At 46.2% G+C, this 23,681-nt stretch overlaps 2 protein-coding genes across 2 annotated transcripts; both read right to left on the bottom strand.

Moving 5' to 3' along the window:
• Positions 1 to 6,291: 6,291 nt before the first annotated feature.
• On the bottom strand, positions 6,292 to 7,203 carry LOC129593179 (uncharacterized). Its single transcript, XM_055489386.1, has one exon. The coding sequence runs from the start codon at positions 7,201 to 7,203 to the stop codon at positions 6,469 to 6,471; it is 735 nt and encodes a 244-aa protein (XP_055345361.1). The 3' UTR covers positions 6,292 to 6,468.
• Positions 7,204 to 10,744: 3,541 nt separating this feature from the next.
• Positions 10,745 to 11,736, bottom strand: LOC129593180 (alpha-soluble NSF attachment protein-like). The gene is made up of 3 exons (XM_055489387.1): positions 11,461 to 11,736; positions 11,097 to 11,411; positions 10,745 to 11,044 (listed from the first exon to the last, which is right to left on the bottom strand). Exons 1-3 carry the CDS (start codon positions 11,734 to 11,736, stop codon positions 10,745 to 10,747), a joined length of 891 nt encoding a protein of 296 aa, XP_055345362.1.
• Positions 11,737 to 23,681: the final 11,945 nt, after the last annotated feature.

The raw sequence follows: 23,681 nt of genomic DNA on the forward strand, positions 1-23,681 counted from the left end.
AATACTGTTCGATGATCGAATGTCATGCGCCTGTGAAGTAAAACTCTGCGGAGCGGGAAGGAAAAGTAGGATACCTAGCTTTTTACTACTTGAACACGAGGCCATTAGTGACTCTCTCCTGCGTCCAGGAAGAGCTCTGCGACGTCTGCGTATTAACGGCATATGGGGCTTTCCCAGTTACCGTATACTCATAACAAGGTAACGGTATAATTGCCTTAATTTAAGGCATGCTGGTGACGACGAAAAAGGATTAAGGGCAATATACCCGTTGTGGTGAAAACGAGATGTTTGGATAGCAGCTGTGCACAGAAACGGTGGGCCGATAAAGAGAAAGCGGAAACGACTGTGGTTTACGGTCTGCTAATTAATTACAGCGGTCGGCGCGTGCCGAAGCGCCTGCCAATTATCCACTCCGCTTGCTGACGTTGCCAATCTGCAGGTGTTCTACTTGAACCAAAACGCTACGTGACACTTCGTACGGAAATAGCTCCTTCAGGCGTAGATGGGAAATAATCGGGGTTAACAAGAACGCGATACAAACCACTGGGGATTCTACTAAACTAGGCTATTAGCGGTTAGCCCAACCAGTATTCCACAATAGCGATAGCAATGCACAATGCGCGAATGCCCCGTATTAACAGGCATTGGTATATGCCTATTAACAGGCATAACAGGCATCTTTGGTTGCGATTGTATTGGTTGATAATATTAATAAGAGCTTATTAATATTTCCGTGTATCTTCCGCAAGTCAGTCCAGATATTAATCTGCTGACGTGAGTTAGGTTGGTCGTGTATGCAATATTGTGAGGACAAGTATTGCAGAGCATGTCACGGTGGACGCCATGACATGCTCTGCAATACTTGTACTCGCAATATTGCGTTCACGACCACGCTGACTCACGTCAGCAGAGGACTGACTTGTGGAAGATACACGGAAATATTAATAAGCTCTTAATCGACCGAAGCGTAGCGAAGGTCCTCTATGTTCAGCGTTCATGAAAAATGTGGTGTCTGTCGGTCACCGCCACCTAATGCACAAATGCGCGGCCTTCTACTATCAAATGCACACAAGCGCGCTGGCTGTATATACTCAAGGCGCTTGCAAACTGTGGTGTCTGTCGGTCACCGCCACCTAATGCACACATGCGCGGCCTTCTACTATCAAATGCACACAAGCGCGCTGGCCGTATATACTCAAGGCGGCTTGGCTGTGGTGTCTGTCCGTCACCGCCACCTAATGCTCACATGCGCTGTGCGTATGCTCAAGGGCGGCTTGCAAGCTGTGGTCTTGTCCGTCACCGCCACCTAATGCTCACATGCGCGGCCTTCTACTATCAAATGCGCACAAGCGCTGTGCGTGTAATACTCAGGGCGCGCAGGCTGTTGATGTCTGTCCGTCACCGCCCCCTAATGCTCACATGCGGCGTGGTATGCTCAAGGCGGCAAGGCTGTGGTGTCTGTCGGTCACCGCCACCTAATGCACACATGCGCGGCCTTCTACTATCAAATGCACACAAGCGCGCTGGCCGTATATACTCAAGGCGCTTGCAAACTGTGGTGTCTGTCCGTCACCGCCACCTAATGCTCACATGCGCGCTGGCCGTATATACTCAAGGCGCTTGCAAACTGTGGTGTCTGTCCGTCACCGCCACCTAATGCTCACATGCGCTGGTAGTATACTCGAGACGCAGGCTGTGGTCTGTCCGTCACCGCCACCTAATGCTCACATGCGCGGCCTTCTGCTATCAAATGCACAAGCGCGCTGGCCGTATACTCAAGGCGCTTGCCAGGCTGTGGTGTCTGTCCGTCACCGCCACCTAATGCTCACATTGCGCGCTGGCCGTATATACTCAAGGCGCTTGCAAGCTGTGGTGTCTGTCCGTCACCGCCACCTAATGCTCACATGCGCGCTGGCCGTATATATCAAGGGCGCTTGCAAGCTGTGGTGTCTGTCCGTCACCGCCACCTAATGCTCACATGCGCGGCCTTCCTGCTATCAAATGCTGGTAAGCGCGCTGGCCGTATATATCAAGGGCTTGCAGGCTGTGGTGTCTGTCGGTCACCGCCACCTAATGCACACATGCGCGGCCTTCTACTATCAAATGCACACAAGCGCTGGTAATATACTCAAGGCGCGCAGGCTGACCAGTTGTCTGTCCGTCACCGCCACCTAATGCTCACATGCGCTGCTGGTATATCTCAGGGCGGCTTGCAGGCTGTGGTGTCTGTCCGTCACCGCCACCTAATGCTCACATGCGCGGCCTTCTGCTATCAAATGCACAAGGCGCTGGCCGTATATACTCAAGGCGCTTGCAGGGCTGTGGTGTCTGTCCGTCACCGCCACCTAATGCTCACATGCGCGCTGGCCGTATATACTCAAGGCGCTTGCAAACTGTGGTGTCTGTCCGTCACCGCCACCTAATGCTCACATGCGCGCTGGCCGTATATACTCAAGGCGCTTGCAAACTGTGGTGTCTGTCGGTCACCGCCACCTAATGCTCACATGCGCGCTGGCCGTATATACTCAAGGCGCTTGCAAACTGTGGTGTCTGTCGGTCACCGCCACCTAATGCTCACATGCGCGCTGGCCGTATGCTCAAGGCGCTTGCAAGCTGTGGTGTCTGTCGGTCACCGCCACCTAATGCTCACATGCGCGCTGGCCGTATATACTCAAGGCGCTTGCAAACTGTGGTGTCTGTCGGTCACCGCCACCTAATGCTCACATGCGCTGGTGGTAGTGCTATACTCAGGCGCTTTAAAGGCTGTGGTGTCTGTCGGTCACCGCCACCTAATGCTCACATGCGCTGGCCGTATGTATGCTCAAGGCGCTTGCCAGGCAATGGTGTCTGTCGGTCACCGCCACCTAATGCTCACATGCGCTGGCCGTATATACTCAAGGCGCTTTAGGCGCAATGGTTGTCTGTCCGTCACCGCCACCCTAATGCTCACATGCGCGCTGGCCGTATATACTCAGGCGCTTGCAAGCTGTGGTGTCTGTCGGTCACCGCCACCTAATGCTCACATGCGCGCTGGCCGTATATACTCAAGGCGCTTGCAAACTGTGGTGTCTGTCGGTCACCGCCACCTAATGCTCACATGCGCGCTGGCCGTATATAGTCAAGGCGCTTGCAGGCTGTGGTGTCTGTCGGTCACCGCCACCTAATGCTCACATGCGCTGGCCGTATATACTCAAGGCGCTTGCAAACTGTGGTGTCTGTCGGTCACCGCCACCTAATGCTCACATGCGCGCTGGCCGTATATACTCAAGGCGCTTGCAAACTGTGGTGTCTGTCCGTCACCGCCACCTAATGCTCACATGCGCGCTGGCCGTATATACTCAAGGCGCTTGCAAACTGTGGTGTCTGTCGGTCACCGCCACCTAATGCTCATGCGCTGCTGGCCGTATATGCTCAGGGCACCAGGCTGTTGTTGTCTGTCGGTCACCGCCACCCTAATGCTCATGCGCTGCTGGCCGTATATAGGTCAGGGCGCAGGCTATTGATTGTCTGTCGGTCACCGCCACCTAATGCTCACATGCTGTGCGTATGCTCCGGGCGCTTAGAGCTGTGGTGTCTGTCGGTCACCGCCACCTAATGCTCACATGCGCTGGCCGTATATACTCAAGGCGCTTGCAAACTGTGGTGTCTGTCGGTCACCGCCACCTAATGCTCACATGCGCGCTGGCCGTATATATCGGGCGCTTGCAGGCTGTGGTGTCTGTCGGTCACCGCCACCTAATGCTCACATGCGCGCTGGCCGTATATACTCAAGGCGCTTGCAAACTGTGGTGTCTGTCGGTCACCGCCACCTAATGCTCACATGCGCGCTGGCCGTATATACTCAAGGCGCGCCAGGCTGTGGTGTCTGTCGGTCGCCGCCACCTAATGCTCACATGCGCGCTGGCCGTATATAGGCGGCGCAGGCTGTGGTGTCTGTCGGTCACCGCCACCTAATGCACACAAGCGCGCTGGCCGTATATACTCAAGGCGCTTGCAAACTGTGGTGTCTGTCGGTCACCGCCACCTAATGCACTGGCCGCTGGCCGTATACTCAAGGCGCGCAGAGCTGGTGTCTGTCCGTCACCGCCACCTAATGCTCACATGCGCGCTGGCCGTATATGCTCAAGGCGCTTGGCAAACTGTGATTGTCGTCGGTCACCGCCACCTAATGCACACAAGCGCGCTGGCCGTATATACTCAAGGGCGCTTGCTGAGCTGGTGTCTGTCGGTCACCATACCTAATGCACACAAGCGCGCTGGCCGTATATCAGGGCGCTTGCAAGCTGTGGTGTCTGTCCGTCACCGCCACCTAATGCTCACATGCGCGCTGGCCGTATATACTCAAGGCGCTTGCAAACTGTGGTGTCTGTCCGTCACCGCCACCTAATGCTCACATGCGCGGCCTTCCTACTATCAAATGCACCCACGCGCGCATACAGGCATACTCAAGGCGCTTGCAGACCGCGGTGTCCGTCGGTGAACGCCACGAGCGTCGGTGTAAAATGTGGTATGTGGCATCCATTGGCCACCGTCTCTCTTTATAAAGTGTCCGGAGGCACGGTAGCTGTATACGAGTACAGATGCAATTGCTGCGTTGCCTACTGCCGTTTCAGAGATATACTTCTTTGATATAATTCTAGGTTTCCATTTTGCGTTCCTATCTTTTATACACCATACCGGTCCATACGTAACGATTGCATTTTCTCATCGGTCACCACCACCTTACTTAAATACGTAAAAGGCGCAAGTCAGTTTATACTTGTGGCTTGCGACAACCATGAGTGCTTTTTTTGGTTACCTGCTTTTTCTATACAGCGGTTTTCTTCTACCATTACACAATTTGCTGCTAAAATAACTCTGAATGCTTGAACCGCTCCATGAATTTGAATACAAAGCCCGGAAGTACGGTAACAACTGCTCAGTGCAGGACAAGCGCAATACCGGCATGGACAAGCTATCAAACCGCATTTAACAATCACTTAATGTAGAAACGAGCAAGTATTTCGTCGAAAAGTTACCGTCATCTACTCGAATGGTAACCGGGTAAAACAAACTAGAAGATACACGATTCGTCAAAGATGAAATTTGGAAACTGCATTAAATATTGTCCAGAAAACGTCTACAGATGGTGAACTCATGCATCCGCCGGCAGTTGCCGTAACTCAGACAGCAATAATTTTCCTCGAAGTAGACTTTGGAGAAATTTTTCAATAAACCCTGCAAAAATGACTCATCCGAAATTTTTGCCATGTTCCGAGAACAGCGGAATATTTATATGTCTGGGAAACCTCACCGGTTGCATGATTTATCTTTGCATACTTCATAATCGTATAAATTTACCGCTACGCTTCGGTCATGCAGTGCCCGCCAGAAGCGAGTGCACTTTCCTAGTATTAATTCGAGTCAGGGGAGGTAGCCCATTTCCGGGGAGGATGACAGTCTAGCATGGGGTTTCAAACCTATCTGCTGAATGGACACCACGTCTTACAGATACATGGTATTCGTTATTAATTAAGATTCACTGCAAATATTCCTGGGCGTCAAAAGCCAAGGAAGGTTCAGGAGGCATGCGAGTTTGAATAGCGTGATTCAGCGTAGCCTCGGATCAGCAAAGGTCCCGACAATCTTGGAGCCTCCTGGACTGAGCACATTGAACGGGAAGCTTCCAAACGGCTTATCACTCTTCCCATGGAGAAATGGCCTCCCTCTGATATGGGATGTGACAGTTTCTGACACATTCGCTACTTCGTATATAGCTGGCTGTTCAGAAGCAGCGGGATCGGCTGCTGAAGAAGCGGAAGTGCGGAAGCGGAACTTCTATTCCGAACTCATTGATCGGCATTTTTTCCAGCCAGTGGCTCTCGAAACTATGGGAAGTTGTGGCGAAAGTACTCGCCAGTTCATCAATGAAGTCGGCCGGCGTATCCAAGAACAAACAGGAGAAGCGCGCGCTGTTCAGTATTTATGGCAACGTATAAGTGTGGAAATTCAGCGCGGAAACGCGGCTTCAGTCCTGGGGACGGTCGGGCGGATGGGGCCCTGCTGAGAGGCCGATCGAAGAACGCGTTGCACGTCAGTGTAAACGTAACGGCCGCGAGCATCCCCAATGTACCACCATGCAACCACCACACAGCAAGATGGATATCTTCTTAATAAAATAATTTTACCAACCTAGAAACTGTTTTTGATCTTTGACTGCGACGGGGAACTATCGCGAACGCCAAACGCTGACAGAACAGGCTGAAACATGGTGAACGTTTACAATAGCGAAGCAAAAACTTAATAAGGCCATTTGCATGGGTCAGCGGTACGACTATACGAAATCAACAATACTATGCGGTGGTGCAACTTAATGCAACGACCACAGTCAATAACGGTTGCAGATAAACGTTGCCAAAACAAAAGAAGGGAAAGATTCAGTGCACCCGCTGTTGCAGTTAAATGGGTGTACGCGTCTGATGTACTGAGTCAGACGTGGCGTCTGGCCTCGTGCCCCATGTCACGCAGCATCCGCAGCGCCCGGACCAGCATCATCTCGGTCCACGGTGTCAATTTGCGGCTGCCGTCGATACCCGTTCCGTCATCCTTCTTGGCCGTGCTACCGCCCCGCATATCCTGGAGCTGCTTGTTGAGGGCAACGAGACCAGCCAGTAGGGCGTCGTATGTCGCATCCCTGTCCTTGCCGGTGTACCCTCCGAAACGCGGACCATAACCGCCGCTGGGAGAGCGCATAGCCGGCTGCTGCAAGGTGCGCTCGATGTTCTCCGCGGTGAAGCGGTTCTCGGCATATCCCATGGCTTGCCGCAGGATCTCCAACTCCCCATCGAAGTCCTTCCATTTGTTTGTCGGCAACAGGTTCGCGAACCGGTCCACGGCTCTTTCAGCGGCCGACGGACCGTCGCGACACAAATAGCACAGCACCGCCCGGAAGTGACCTTTCCGCATTGTCCCCACGTCGCCGTTCCACCCCAGATGGACGACCTCATCGCCCGCGTTGAATTTCGGGGCGTTACGGTGGACCAGCCATTCGAAATGATTAATCGCGGCGGTATAGTCATACTTCTGCGCCAACAATTCGCCCACCGTCAGCCACGCGGTGTTGGCGTAGTACTTCGTGCTGCCGACGACATCGTGCAGTCGCGCCGATTTTTCGTAATACCCGATCGCTGCGTCGACGTCCCGCGGCGCCACCATCTTCCCCATGGAGGAGTAACAATTCGCGGCTGTGAGTAAATCCCCGGCTTCCGTCAGCACTTCAGCCGCCAAATGCAAACAGGCCACCGCCCCGCGGGTGTTGCCCGCTTTGACGAAACAACTGCTGGCTTCCTTCAGTAAACCAGCGGCCGTGTCGCTGGGCGTAGCGTCTTCCTTTCCGTATGGTAAGTTGCCGGTATCGTACGGGTCATTGTGGTTGTCGGCCGCCTCGAGCGGCGCTTTCAGCTCCCCGGCGTCTTGATAGGCGGCGCCGGCCCACTGCCAACAGCCGTCCAATTTGAAGTGGTCGCCGGCATTGCGAAAGAGATTGCTGGCAGCCAACGGGTCGCCCTTCGCGGCCGCTGCGCGGGCGGCGGCCAGCAGGGTGCCGGCGCAGTGTTCCTCCGCGGTCATGGGGTGGCGAGCGCTGTTCATCCTACACATTTGGTATTCATGATTAAAATCGTATCTTAATTTTCTTGATGATATCAAATAAAATTTTTTTCTCAACGAAAATATTAACTTGAAGGTTCCTAAATAGCTGTAACTCCAGGTTTCCTAAATCGGCGATCGCTCTTCAAAAGTTGATCGATCGCAATCAGGGGCGAATTTAGGGAGGGGGCACGGGGGCACGTGTCCCCTCCGGAAGTTTTGGAAAAATGGGTACTTCAAAAAAGTAAAGGGGAGTACTGCTTGAAAAATTTACCGGATTTGCAAAAAACTGCAGAAACTGCTATTTTTTATTGAATTTCTAGCGATTTTTTCAGTCAAACCTGTTTATTAGCTTTGCGCTCCGCGCGAAAGTGCCTGTACAGTTCACGGTCTTCCACGAAGCACACATTATCAGAGGATACATCCTAATCTTTTGTTAATAGACCATGTTCCTAAAGGAGTTTTATCACAAACTCGTAATATTCTACTATTTTTTATCGAATTTCTAGCAGTTCCAGGTGTAAAAGCGTGCATCGGCTTCGCAGAAAAATTTCAGTCACGTATCCGTAGTTAACTTATTTTTACTAATTTTTATACAATTTCTAGCAATTTCTACGATGAAATCGTGCGCCGTCTTCGCGCTTCGCGCGAAAGTTCACTGGTTTTCTGAACTCTGTACATAAAATATCGCCTTTTTACACCCATTGAACAATTGTTCAAATTATTTCTGGTATTTTTTACTGAATTTCTAATAATTTCTGTAGTGAAAACGTTCGTCGGCTTCGCGCTTCGCGCGAAAATGCTCCTGGCTCCATTTATCATGTACTGTTGACATCTGGCTTTACCAACAATTTTCGTTCAATTCCTACTTTATACAAAATTTTTTATACGTTTTGTAGTAAATTATCTTGCTGTCTTTGGGGTTCTTGGGTTCTCAGTGCCCCTCCCGCCCAAGCGAGTTAAATTCGCCTATGATCGCAATATACTCGTAGTGAGTAAGTACAAATTTCCGGCGATTTATGAGAGAATCATCGTTTTACCTGTATTGAGACATATCGCAAAATCGCTTCCGAATAGAGCAGAAACGCAGGTTGTGGAGGGTGGATTAGGACCAAAATCAAGCTCTAAAGATTTGCAATTTCGATGGTCAACTCAAATTCTTTTTCAAAAGCACCTTTACGTGTTTGGATGGCAGTGATATCGAGAAATGAAACAAATTCGGCCAAAGAATTTTAAGCGACTTGTATCGGCTGCTGAGAATGACATTCGGGCAATTTTTAATCCTAATTTCCAGATCTGTACAAGCGTGGTAGCGTAATGGCAAGGCGCATGCGGGCAAGCCACCAGCTTCTTCTCTGGCTGGATCAATAATTATCATTAGCGGATGCAAGGCCAGAGAGTAGCGCCAAGCACCCGACTGCGGCAGCTGGACTAATTTCTTTGTCTGCTCTCCCTTGCCCCAAATTTCCATATTATCATAATTGGACACTGGCTAGTAGCTGAGCCTGATACAATCACAGGGACGATTCAGTAGGCAAAGTTCGGTAATCCATTCAAGCAGCCATCTGCTTCGTTAGTCGAAGACTCCGACAGAGCACACACATTAAATGCATTTATGGCTGCCACCGGTTGTACGTGTTTTGCAATAATCCTCTAAACTATGTATAAATTCGTAATAGTTTTTATTACAGGTTGAGGTAATATACAGTTTCGAATGTTATATCGAATGTTATATCGAATGATATATCTTTTTAATCGAATGTTATACCTTTTTCGAATGTTATATCTTTTTAATCGAATACAAAGACAAGATTACAATTCACAAAAGAAACATCACATCGTAATATTAACAAACAGCAGAAACATGCGGCCGAATTACAGAGAACATTTGATCTAAATTAGCCGAGGCCGGTGCCGTTCCCAGGATGGATGCCGCGTTTCCACGTTGAATTTCGATGCTGAACCTCTGGCGCAAAAACTCCGTTGCACGTTTCTCGCCTGTTTCCTGCCAAATCATCTTGCCCACTTCGCTAACCAGCCGGGAGGCTTCCGGTCCGAGTGGCCCACTGTCTCCACGCCAACCGCAAGGAACAGGTAATCATGCGTGATGTCCTGGTGCTTCTCGGTACTTTTTCGTTCGGCCTGAGCCGCTGCGGCGCCGGCTTGTGTGGATGCTCCAGCGATATGGGAAAGAGTCATCGTACACACGCATGTCACATCCCATGTTAACATTTTGCCTCGCTCCCACGGTACTAAGGTGACACCGTCAGGGCGTAGGCCGTTGGTTCGCGATATTCCCAAAGGCTCGAGTTCAGTCTCAATGGTGGCTGAGGCGAAATATACAGTTGTACACTGTACGAGTACGAAAAATTACCGAGAAAAATTTCGATGAAACGACAATCTGTCTTGTCTTGCACGGCAGTACAGTTTTGGCCAATTAAATTCGCCTTGTCTAATAACGGGACGCAGCGCCGTAATATACAAATCATGGTGCCATTAAACGATACAAAAATGTCTTCGTGTACGTATTTATAAAAATGTAATTTATTTTTTCAATATGTACAAAGCCAGCTACGCTCAACAATAACAATCAAATGAAGAATTTGTCCCAATTAACATAAGAAGGGACTGTGCATAGTACACTCATAGCATTACCACGCATAATCTCCAAACTTAAACGCTGAAACAAAAAACAAGTAGAGCGACTCTCGCCCGTCCTTAAAAACAACTTCTTACCAATCTCCCTTATAAAGTAACAATGCCAGTCTCACACCAACAATGCCATTGCCAGTAACAATGCCAGTATTTATTGTCAAACAGCGAAACGACCAAACAAAGCGGTAGCAGGACCATTAATGGCCGGTAACGCGTGCGCCAGAGCAGATACAGAGGTCAACTGAGCCACGGACAAGCAACGTCTCAATGCAGCTGTTGTGATGCGAAAAAGGTCATGCTTGATAAAATATAATAGACCTTTATGCAAGATGTCAAGAGCAAGGCGACCTCTGACGCATACATAGTACTACTCGTATATCAGGTACAATAACAACAGATGTGGCGGAAATAACAAAGATATGACCATGAGTAACCAACAAACGGTATGCCTGATTCCGTTTATTCAGCGCTGCCTGCCCATTTCCTCGGCGTTTCGCAGCAGCTGCCACGCCCGTTCCAGCATTATCCTGGTCCACGTGTCCATACGCCCGTCGGCGCTGCTATCCGGCGTCTGCAGCGTCCGCGCGATACTGCGGGCGGTGAAGCAGCGCCCGGCGCCGCCCATGGCTTCTACAATCGCACGTCGGATCCGATCATTCCGTGCGTCGCGTCCGCTCGGCGGTAGGCGCTCCTCGCAGCGCTCCAGAGCCTTCTTGGCGGCCTCCGGCCCATCACGGCACAAATAACACAGCACCGCCCGCAACTGACATGCCCGCGCCGCCGATATATTGCTGTTCGGGCTGCAGAAGAAATACCCGTTGCCGGTACTGCCCCTGCGTGGGCGCCGTTGCGTTACGGTGGGCGAGCCACTCGAAGCGGTCGATCGCGGCGGTGTAGTCGCCCTTACGAGCCAGCCACTCACCCGCCGCCATCCACGCGTTGCTGGCCAAAAACGTCCAATGCCGGTCGTCGGCCTCGTGGAGTCGGGCGGCCGTTTCCCAATAGCGGATCTTGGTGTCAGCGTCCTGCGGCGCCACCATCCCCACCAGGGAATTGTAGTGCCAGGCGGCCGGGCGAAACTCCCCGGCGTCCGCCAGGATTTCGGCCGCAGTTTCCAGGCAGACCACCGCCTCGTGGGAGTTGTCGGCTTTGATGTAGCAGTCGCTTGCTTCTTTATACAGTCCAGCGGCCGAACTTCGGGGCGGCGTTTCGGACTGATCGTAGGGGGTTGGTGGGGGCGTGCGCCTCGAGCGGGGCTTTCAGTTCTCCGGCTTCTTGAAAAGCGACACCGGCCCACTGCCAACGGTGGTCCAGTTTGAAGAAGTTGCCGGCTTTGCGGAATAGATGGCTGGCGGCCAGATGGTCGCCATGGACCACCGCCGTGCGGGCGTCGGCCACGAGGGTGCGGGCGCGACGCTCCTCCGGCGTCATGGTGTGGTAGCGCTCCTCAGACATTCTAGGCATCATACACACATCCAATATCTTGACTCTCTTACATTTTAATTCGCTATTTTTTAACAATTAAGTTGAGATACCTACCTTAGCAAATGTTCTGCAAAAATATGGTCATCTTTCCTTATGATTCCGTAAAAATCACGTTACCTGTATAAAGCGTGTCAGCAGAATCAGTTACCGAAAGGAAGAGAAAAACGTTCTTTCGAAAATGATTTGGATTAGCAACAGCCAACAAATACAGTGGTTTGCTTAATTTCTGCGCGGCTAGTTAAATAATATTAATGTGCAGTGCAAAAGATAGCTTTCACGAATCATGTGAGAAAGGAACAACGCTAGCCCGTTTTGAACGGAGAGAGAATGCAGGCACAGGCGAAGCAGAGAAGCTGCCTGGCCGGGGACGAGTTGGTTCAATTGGGTAGACCGTAGTCTAGCTGAATAGAGGATAGAGAGCTCTGTCTGTTCAGCTAGACTACGGCTGGACTGAAGGGAGCAGCAGTCGGCGCTGGACGCTATGCCTCTTCTGGTCAAGTAAGGAGAGGCAGCTAATACAGCTTTTGAATATGCGATCTCTCTATGCGATGCATGCGTGCGTGCTCTTTCCCGTTTTTGGAACATAGCTGTCCTAGACACAATGCAATTGCAAAGTGCGGCTGCACTTTCCCAAGAGCTGCTTTTGACTGCCCTCTTTTCCTCTCCCTGTCAACATAGTGCAAAAGATTCGACGTTTTCTGGTTTTTCGTTAACACGTCGTATCATTTTTTCATACGCTGCTGAGTGCTGAGCAGCGTAATAGCAGAATAAGACTGCAATTATCCAAAGTTAATTACTGTTTCTTTTGACATTACTAAAGTTTATGTAGCGGTATTATTACCCTATGTGCGGATTCTGCTGGACCAGTGGCGGGGTCCGCTAGTGCATCAGGTATCAGGTTTCTGCCTACAAAATGAACAGCATTGTTATTATAAATAAGTGACAATACTTTACATTTTTATGCTTGAAAATGGGACCATTAGTTGTTGTCCGTGGCAGGGCATGCCTGTGGGGACGCGGAACCGGTAACAGTGTATGGCCGTTTAAGTGAAACACTATGATGAGTGAATGGGCGATGGTCGTTTAAGTGAAACACCCGAAATAACGTTTTCCACAAACCGATTTTCGTTTGGATTTTTTTCTCATGCGATTGAACAGAATGTACCCTTTACAGAGTACTTGAAATTTTTTAAAAAAGCATGAACCGTTTTCTTGCAAATGTCTCGTAAAGAAATCAGTGACGAAAGCGTTTTAGCCACGCCACGACTGCCACTGCACTACGCTCAAATATTTGCAATCACCGCCATACAAGGGTGGCTGTACCATCGCCGTGTAAGAAGTTTATTTAAACCAAAATAAATTTAGTTTGAAGACACCAGCTTCAAAGAACGAAAAAAAATTCCGTTGAACATAAATTTACCTGAATTGAATTAACAGCCGCAAATGCGGTGATGGTACAGCCACCCTTGTATGGCGGTGATTGCAAATATTTGAGCGTAGTGCAGTGGCAGTCGTGGCGTGGCTAAAACGCTTTTTTCACTGATTTCTTTACGAGACATTTGCAAGAAAACGGTTCAAGCTTTTTTTAAAAATTTCAAGTACTCTGTAAAGGGTACATCTTGTTTAATCGATTTTCGACCTCTTTTGACTGTTCTCGCTGGCGCAATGCGTGTCCTTGTGCTGCATGATAACTATGCATTGCACCCAACACTATGATATTTTCACTACATATATTAGAAGTCTAAACTCGGTTTGGTTATTTTAAAGTGTAAAAGTTACTGATTTAAGGTCGTTATTTTGCGGACGCAATAACAATTCAAGCAGATTTTTTAAATTTTTCATTCAAGAACAGCAGTGTGTTCTGTTAGAATGACTAAAGTATTGGGGAGCGATTTTTCAAAAAAACCCACCCGGTATTGAAAAAAACAAACTTTTTTACACCCAAAGTTACTTTATTTTATTTTCTAAAGAGTACATAAACATTTTCCACAAAAACGCTTCACAATTCTTTTTGAAAATGATTTTTCTTTAGTCTGATCAAAGTGTGAAATTTTCTGAAACCGATGCGAATTGTTATTGATTTTAGAAGTTGTTTTTCAAAAATTGTTCAGGATGGGACGAAGAACCTTCTTTTGTACTGCGCTTTCCTTTGGTCTTACCGATTCTGCGCTTGCAGTGCCGCCACACTGATTGTGTGCACACCGAAGAGTGGACTTTGGCCACTCTTTCATGTGCACTCACAGGACAGCGCTGTGTCTTTCCATTCTCTAGCGCCTTTGCCATGCTTTCTGTGTCATCAATGTGCAAACATGAGTCTTGTCTGTTTCTGTCACACTTGCAATCTGGCATGGTGCATAACAACCACAAGGCATCTTCTCGAAGCAATCTTTCTTTCACTGGTTTTGACCACAGATGGCAGTAGTGTAGAAAAATACCCCAGCCCGCCAAATTGCTCCTGATCGCCAACCAAAAAACTTTGATAACTTTTTTCGTTGCAAGCTAATTTTACTTAACTTCCGCCCAGTAATAGATATAACCCTTCTTATTACAACTGTAGAATTTCGAAAATCTCGTTTTCCATCTTGCGACCATAGTACAAATTCTCCTTAAACGACCATCGGCCATTCACTTATCATAGTGTTTCACTTAAGCGACCAAACGGGTAGATAAAACTCATCTTCAACATTGTACGTTAAGGGAAATGGCCCAGTACATGGTGTCCAAAATGGTATACACTATACTGTCTATACACACTTACATTAAAACTTTCGCTTTCGCGCACTCCGAATCACTTTTTTGGAATATTTTATGTCATACTAAAGCTAAATGATTTGTATACATTGTTCTGAAAACTGTTTGCGCGCGCAACATCCGGTTGCCGAGATATGGCGAACCAAAATGGGCGAAAAGCCTAAATGCGTTGGTGTGTACCAAAGTCTCGTTATTACCCGCTCTTCTTGAAACTTTGATGTAAAAGACACGTGGCCATGAAGTGGAAAGTGAACCAATTCCCGGTTCATAGCATTTTCCCATAATTTTAAAATAAATGTTAAAATTTTGGAAATTCATTTCAAAATCGAAAAAAATGCTGTGTATGATATTGGTTTACTTTCGACTTTATGGCCATGTGTCTTTTACAGCAAAGTTTCAAACAGATCGGATAATAATCAGACTTTTGATACACAACAATCCACTTGAACTTTTCGCCCTTTATTTCGCCAGATCTCGGCAACCGGATGTTGCGCGCAGACGGCTTTCAGAACAATTTTACCTATACAAATTATTTAGCTTCAGATTGACATAAAGTATTCCAAAAAAAATGATTCGGAGTGCGCGAAAGCGAAAGTTTTAGCGTATGTATCCCATTTTTGACGCTATATGCCGGGCCATTTTCCTTAAGGAAAATGTCTGTTATGTCTGGGGAATGTCTGGAAAATGTCCGACATGAAATAACACACGGCGTATACCGTATGCGCATTGTTTTACTTCGTGACAGACAAAGTCCTCGGTTTAATACCACAGGAATTGGCGCTTCTCAATGCGCACTTTGCTCGCCTTCGGGCACAGAACGAAAAAGCATTAAAAGAAATTGCCAAAAAACGGGCCGCTATGGAACGCCGTAACCGCTGGTGTCTCGGCTGTACCATTCTGTAACGATGGATGTGTGACATGACAGCTTTCAAGGTTTTCTTAGTGTTCTGATTAGCAGATACAGCTTAAGACAAAATGGTCGCGTACCCAACATCTCCACATTCAGTACGAATGCAGTGTAGTACCCTGTACGGCTAAGTTCAAAATATGCGGTTCGTACAAGTGCACTGCACCGCATGCGTATAGAATGCTGGGTATGGGGCTATGCGACCATTTCGTCCTACATTATTGTATGTTTGCTTTAACGAATGTTGACAAGAACAGACACTCTAACAACCGGAAGCCGTGCTGTTATGTTACTACTCAGTTGTGTTTAGGCTTTTACCGTTTATACAATATGCCTGTATGCAAAAACTTTTTTGAGTCGTAAAAGAACTAACCTATCTAATTATGAATGTTAAAAATGTGTCTCTTAGGTTTTTTTGAAGAACTAAGCCGCTGTTTATTTCGCAGAACACGTCGTCGCGAAAGGCCAAAGATTATTAATTATCAGAAGGTTAGAACATCTTTTAATTAGTGTCCAATGCAGAGGTGTAGTTTATTTTTGCGAACTGGTTTTCGTCGAGAAAAACACACATGTATTGATGTATATATACCTGAATGCAACACTAATTATTATAATTATAGACTATATTTACACGAACGCAGAACGGCAGAACAGAAAATCGAATTTCCGTGCGGTGGTCACGAGCGTTCCTAGGAACGCTCGTGAATGATTGGAATGAATGATTGGAAAACTCGTTCACAAACTTCGAAGCATAGAAGTAGACATCAAAAACATAAATTTCCATAAAAAGCAAAATAATTAGCAGGAACTGGAGCGGGTGTGATGAACAGAACCGGTCACGACGTGCACAAATTTTATTAATTTCGATTTATTTTGATCATACAGAGCAGCAAGAAACCAAAGAAAAAGCAAGTCGGGCGATCAGCAGTTATTCAAGTAGCGTACGACCTGGGGGCTGGAAAAAAGCAGAAATAAGCAAAAGCGCAAACATAAATCTGACAGGCAGTTAATACGCATTTTAATTAGCAACTAGTTGATGTTCAGCGCATGTAGACTTAAAGGTTAATGCGTGGTTATTTTCTTCTCGCCCAACATGTATTGGTACAGTACGTGTGGTCGCCGTGTACTGTCCAGTGTCAATGTTCAGTGCAAATAAACATAGTCGGGGATAATTCACTTTTCCAAAGGAAGAAATAGTCACTTTTTGCGGTGATCCGCACTGGCATGGAGCGCAGTTCTGGAGGTGGGTGCATGGATGCCAGGCGCGGGTGGTGGGGATTCGGTTCTGCGCGCTGTCGACGAATTGCCGGATCCAGATCACCGGATCCTGGTATAACGAGCACCATCTGTTCCGCATTGCGTCCCACCCCATCTGTGTATAGATGGGGCCAGACGAGCTGCATAACGCAAGGTGCTCTGTATGTAGATACATATTCCGCTGTAGTCCCTGCACTGCCTCAGGATCCGGGCAGCAGCTGGAGCGAAGTTCAGACCCTAGTATTTAACGAGGATTTCGCTGATGGAATACCGCCGTTAAAGACCAGAGTCTGCACCATTGCTCAACAAAAAACAGTACATGCATATGACAACTGTTATTTCGCTGTTTTTTTTCTTCTTTGCACTGTATAAATAATTATTTAAATGTTTTTAAATTGTTAACAATATTTTTAATGTTTAAAAAACAGTCAGTTGGACAATTAAATAAAACTTGTTATTAAAAGTGCACAATTACCGCTGTTGCATACTGAGGATAATTTTCATGTGCACTTGTTAACAAAAACCAAGTTTGTAATGGTTATTAAGAAACAGGGTATGACTGCGTACAACCTGTTTAGAATAATAAATCCATTAATTTTCATTTATGAAACGTTAATGCATTTTCATGCAATATATTATATGTATGCATAATATCATATCATTTAATATTAATTTTACTGATATTGAATGTACTTATTATTATATATACGAGTATAAATGTATTGATATACAAATGTGTATAACAAATTTGTACTTTGAATATTGTTGTATGTACAGAGTATATATGTACTGTATTGACAATGACAATACTCGTATTATACAAATATGTATATGTATCCTTTGAATATTTTCTTGCCAGTTATGTGCGAATATTCGTACTTAATTGTACGCGATATAATTATGTGCCAAACGCAACTAACCTAAGTCTCGCTCTGCTGTTGAAATTTTATCGATATAATTTCTTTATTAATGGCAGATTAGTTTTATTTACTGGCGGCTTCGTCATTTATAGAAAAAAAAACTACCGTTAACATGATTATAGAAACAGAATTATCGAAGTGAATTTATAGAAATCTCAGTTACTGTACCTTTCTAATTTAATTACGCATGCATCGGCAAAAAGATTTCTGTTGGCCAAGAATGCCGCGGATGGACATCATACTTGAAAACATCCATTAATAAGGCATCTTCTTCATTGTGATCGAATGTATCCGGCGCCCCAACCAGAAATCTTGTAATCAAGCGATGTAATACAATCATAACTGCGCTGCGGCACGCTGTTTCTGGCAGAATTATGTGTATCACACACGAAAATAACGTTAATGCAAATAACGGTATAAACTGCTGACCGATAGCATAACGTGGACTCGGAGTATCGATAAAAATGCACTAGCGGTTGACGTGGACTGTTCTCATAACTGCCAGCGAAATGTAGCACAAACCATACTGTCGTTCATCAAGCAGAAACAGCCACCGACTTGGTGAAGATAAATCACGTGCAGAATACTACCGGAAGCGCGATGTGGTAGCTGTGATAAATTGATAAGAAAAACGCTATGACCTTGGTGCCTGTTTCCGGCAAACGCGCCGTACTTCGCTGTAGAAACCGATGATTGTGTGTCCAGACACGGCTACCGGTGCTTGTCCTAGCTGTGCATCAACTACAATCTCCCTCGGTATATTGTAATGCCTTGGCAAAACCCTGGTTAAGTTGGCGGTTATCGAGGGAACGTTGCACAACTTTCCCAGACTTTACTTTATAGAACTGGGACAAATTGCGTACGCCCGATTCAACGTGCCGGTGATGCCATTGTCGACTAGTAATTTAAGTACGTAGCTAATGTAATTAACTGCCAGGTTTCGTATAACAGTCAGCTCGAATTAGGCGCCGACATGCAGAAACGATGATCAAAAGTACAATATTCCCGGCATTTCCTAAAATTAGGAGCCCAGAAAAACTCAATTAATAAAAATTAATTACTCAATTAATAAAAATTAAATTACTAATTAAAAATAACTAATTAAAAATTAAATTACTCACTTAATAAATTAATAAATTAAATTACTCAATTAATAAAAATAACTATGAGTAATTATCAAAAGCAAAAGCAATTAAACTACAGTAACGTTGTACGAATAAATAAATTTAATTACATCTACGGTAAATGCAATTCTTAGTTTGCATTCTTTGTCGTGTTTTAAAGCAGCCGTATTATCTGTCTGTTTGCTGTAAATTACGCAGCAATTTAGAGAAAACAAATGAAACTTTCACCTACAGCCACAATTTGTACATGGTTTATATCTCGACAAATTCGGTGGCTGTTTCGGCTTGACGGACGACATTATGAGCGCTCTCGACACATTGCCGTGTCCATCCTGGTCACCGGATCCTGGTTCCGCGAGCCCCGGTGCCGGTACTCGGGACCGCATAGCACATGGTTGGCACACACGGATGGGGTGAGATAGACTGTGGCCGGAATAGTCGGCTGTTCCACAATCCGTCTCACCCCATCCGTTTGCGGCCCATTCCGCTAATCCCTGCGCTTTATCAGGATCCGGGAAGCAGTTATGGAGCCAGTATCGCTGTAAAAGACAAGAGCTAGTCTGTTCAATAAAAAATAGCACATTCTGTCACATGAAAAGTACATATTACTGAGCTATTTTGTTTGCAGTGTATGAAAAATTATTTAAATATATTTCAGCTAATAATTTCTGTTTGAAAAATATTCATGTCAATGCAGTTAGACCTGTCAATAAAACTTATTATTGGAAGTGTATAATTATATATCACCATTGCTTACTGGGGACTAGTTTTGTTACAAAAACGTATATGATCGATTACAAGCTGTTTAAAATATGGAATCCATTAATGTAGATTTATGACGCATTAATACATTTATATCCAACACAATAATAAATATATCAATACACAATTATTTTTTTAAAACAAATTTATACTATGAATGTTTTCTAGAAATTTATGCATTTACTGTACCCTTTGCAATTAAATTGCGCATCCAACGGCAGAAGGATTTCTGTTGGCTGAGAACGCAGGATGGACGTCATACTTGGAAACATCCACGAGTATTGCAGATTCTTCCTTCGGATCCGACGTTCCCCACGCCCCGAGCAGCACTACAGAGTATTACTCGGCGCGTGGGATACGTGGGATACCTACCAGCGTTCTGCAGTGCACAGCGCTGGATAGGAGCGTGGGATTTCGAATTTCCAGCAGTCGATGTAAAATAACTGTGCTGTGGCACCTTGCTTCCGACAGGAATATATGTATGTGCTGCGTACATGTTTCCAGCGTCAGTATAATTCACCACGGTCAGAGCAAATAACGGCATAAAATTTTTAGTATATAACTTCATTAACTTAAACTTGAGGTATCGACATAGAACGGGCGACTGACGTGGACTGCTCTCACAAGCAGTACTTCTATAGAAATTCAGCATAAATCATAATCTCGTCCATCAAGCAGCAAGAAGCCACCGAATTGGTCGAGATAAATCAAGTACAGAGTACCTCACTTGTTATTAACAATGTGCGGAAGTGCGATGTACAAACCTGTCGACAAACTGAGCATTCGTAAAATACAGCGAACATTTGAAATTGGCGGGTAACGCTTAAATCCGTACTACGGCGCGCCACGCCATACTGTTTAAAGACGTAACATGCGTTTGGCTGACCATGGTGGCTTGGTGCACGCCAGATATTTTAATGAGAATAACTGTAGTAGCCTGGCGGAATGTGACCAGAAAACGGTCGGTGCAGTAAGGGATTGACCATGTATGCCGATGATATCGCGTACAGCCACCGCTGCCGGTCCTTGTCTTCGCTGTGCATCAACTGCAAGTGGAACTGGTTTATTTTCGCAAACGGTTTATTGTACTGCCTTCGAAAACCCTGTCGGGCGGTTATGGCGCATATTGTACGAGTACATACATCGCAACACTGTCTCCGAGTTTATTAGTTTTGATCGTGGCGCTATATGCTTGATGACTTGATTAATTTGTGCTTGAATGCTCACGCTGATTCATCAAGTGCCAATGATGTTATCGTTAACTAGTTATTATTTATGTAACTAATTATATATATATATATATATATAATGCAAGTAACTGCCGGGGTTCGTACAACAGTCAGCTCGTACGTAGTCAGCTAAAATTAGTTAGGCGTAGAAGTGAGTGCAGCGTACAAAAAGGGCGATCAAAAGTACAAACAATATCCCAGGCTTGGAGGAGGCCGTCACTGGCTTCCTTCGGCAGACCGCCGGCCGTATTGCGGGGCACCCGTTCCGCGGTTTCGAAGGGTTGGGCGTGTCGCGCGCCTCCAGCAGCGCTCGCAACTGGCGCTCGCAACTCCCCGCTTTCTTGGTAGGCGGTGCCGACCCACTGCCAACGGTGGTCCAGTTTGAAGAAGCAGCCGGCACGACGGTAAAGATTGCTGGCGGCCAGGGTGTCGCCCTAGGCGACCGCCGTGCGGGCGGCGTTCACAAGGGTCCAAGCGCGGTGCTCCTCCGACGTCATGGAGAAGTAGCGGTCCTCGGCCACTCTAAGAATAAGAACATGCAACACGCCTAACCATGCTCCGCTTTTATTTTCGGGTATTTGAAGTGAAAGAAAATATCTTCATTGTCGAGATTGAAGGAGTATTAGTTATAGGAAGAGGGAAAAAAGTCGTCTACAAAGAGACAACATCATTACCTGTCGAAAATGTGTCGAACGGAATCGATAAAAAAAGACGTCTACTGAGCAAAAGCTTCACCGTTTGAACAATCGTTAGCTTAATTTGCAAATATAGGAGAAACTGTCCCCAATGGGTTTCGAATTTTGCCAGCGATATTCCCAGGCAAAAATTATTGTACGCATAACGTTTGTGAAGCATGCTACTGCACACGTGTAGAAAAATGACTGCACGTGTGCAGCTTGCAGTACGGGGCGGTATGCGGTACACAACTGGTTCGTTCGGAGAAGGACAGAACTAGGAGCGAACAGAAAATGTTAAAACTCAGCTAATAATTTCATTAGCGTGCGCTCCGATGAGGTTTACAGCCAAGATCGAAATTCGCTTCGCCTTCGCTAAATCGCCACGCCTGTTCGCAAAATCGCTACGCCTTTATTCGGAAACAATTAACTCTTAATTTAAGATTCAGCTTCTGCAGCGATTGCCATTTTAAAAAGTAATTAGTGACCCTTGACCTGGCAACCAAAGACTTTTTAGTTTTTTATGTATTTGGAGGCCTTACCCTGCTAGAAACAGTCCAAGGTTGAATGGGTACCGGATGGAGTGGTACAAATGAAAGACGACCCAGGATCACCGTTACACGGTGCGGTTCCGAAGGGGAACGTCCCCGTTTGGTGCCGGTCCGTAAAACGGCCATGTTTCACGGCCTAACCCGGGACTGAAGAAATAGTCACTTTTCCATGTGGTAATCCGCACCGGCATGGTGTGCAATTCTGGGGACGGGTGCATGGATGCCAGGCGGGTTGTGGGGATTTGGTTCTGCGCGCTCTCAACGAACTGCCGTACCCAGATCACCGTATCGTTGTATAACGAGCACCGGTTGTTTTGCATTGCGTCTCACCCCATCTCTGTACAGATGGGGCCAGACGAAATGTTCAACGCCAGGTGGTCTGTATGTGCATACATTCCGCTGTAATCCCTGCGTTTCTCTAGAATCTCGGGAGCGAAGTTCAGACCCTCACCTTCAATGACGACGTTTGCTCGGCGAACGTCGCTATTTAAGACGACAGTCTGCTCAATGAAAAATAAAACATTCACGTGAAAGCTGTAATTTAGCTATTTTTCTTGTTTACAATGCATAAAATAATAATAAATTAAACATTTCGCAATTTGTAATTACAGTACTGTTGAAAAAACAGCAATTGAACAAGCCAATACAAGTTGTTATTAAAGTATTAAAGGATATTCTCATAAACAGCATAGTTATTGCATTGCTATAGAGAAAATCCTGTCGGAAGTTATCGCTCGTGCATCGCAAAACTGTCTCAGACTCTATTTTATTTAACTAGGGATGAAATGCTTACTGTGATTCACAGCGCCGGTAAGGTCATAGTTGACAGGTTGTAATTGTGGTTTACGATCAAAAGTACCATTCCTGGGGCTGAAAAACCGTGTTGTGTTAATGCGGGGTATTGCTGCTTGTGTTCAGGAAACGTTGTGTATCGGTAGGAGACTGGATGAAGTGTTATCATGATTATGTGCTGAAATGATGTAACGCGCGCTTTTCGGTTGTAGTTGTACCAGTGTTATGTACTTCGAATAACCCAATAAAATCCCGTAGAAAATACAACACATCACGGTATTTGTTACATATGAGCGCAGAACCACTCAAGTACGTAATTAATAGCAGAAATAATTATAATATTGTTCTGCAGATAATCAATTTCTATTATAAATTCGATGCAGTATGGCATTGGAGTTATCACAAAATAAGGTTAGGCAGGCCGTTGATAAGGTGTTGTGCCCTTCGCTTCCTACAATATATGCGCCGTGGATTCATATGAAACAAAGTATAACTAAATATATGTACTTAATGTGTTTAGAAAAATAGAAAAAGCCAATACGAAAATTACAGATAACTTATTCGAAAATAGCTAAAAATGCACTGTGTCTGTTAGCATTTTCGTGCGTTCTGTTCGGTGAACGAGATGGCTTGGTAAGGAGAATGACGTTATTACTTTGTATTATTATTATTATTCACCTTAAGCAAGTAACCCATTTCCGGCTAGCGTGACAACCAAAAACATCAATATATTATAACGCGGGGCCGTATGGGCGCCACGCGTATCCTCGACAGCGAACAGCGTGAACCCGGATGAGGCTTTATTGCCGAATCTAATGCGCACCGTGGCGCAGCAACACCAGACTAAAGAGGAAGGATTCTGCAGCCAGTGCAACTGTGCTGCAGATCCGTCAAAACAGCGCAGCAATGTGCGGGGTGGAAATCCCCAGAAACAGCGAATAGCTACTC

Source organism: Paramacrobiotus metropolitanus, unplaced genomic scaffold (genome assembly GCF_019649055.1).
Source record: "Paramacrobiotus metropolitanus isolate TYO unplaced genomic scaffold, Prichtersi_v1.0 Parri_scaffold0000060, whole genome shotgun sequence".
Taxonomy (NCBI): domain Eukaryota; kingdom Metazoa; phylum Tardigrada; class Eutardigrada; order Parachela; family Macrobiotidae; genus Paramacrobiotus; species Paramacrobiotus metropolitanus.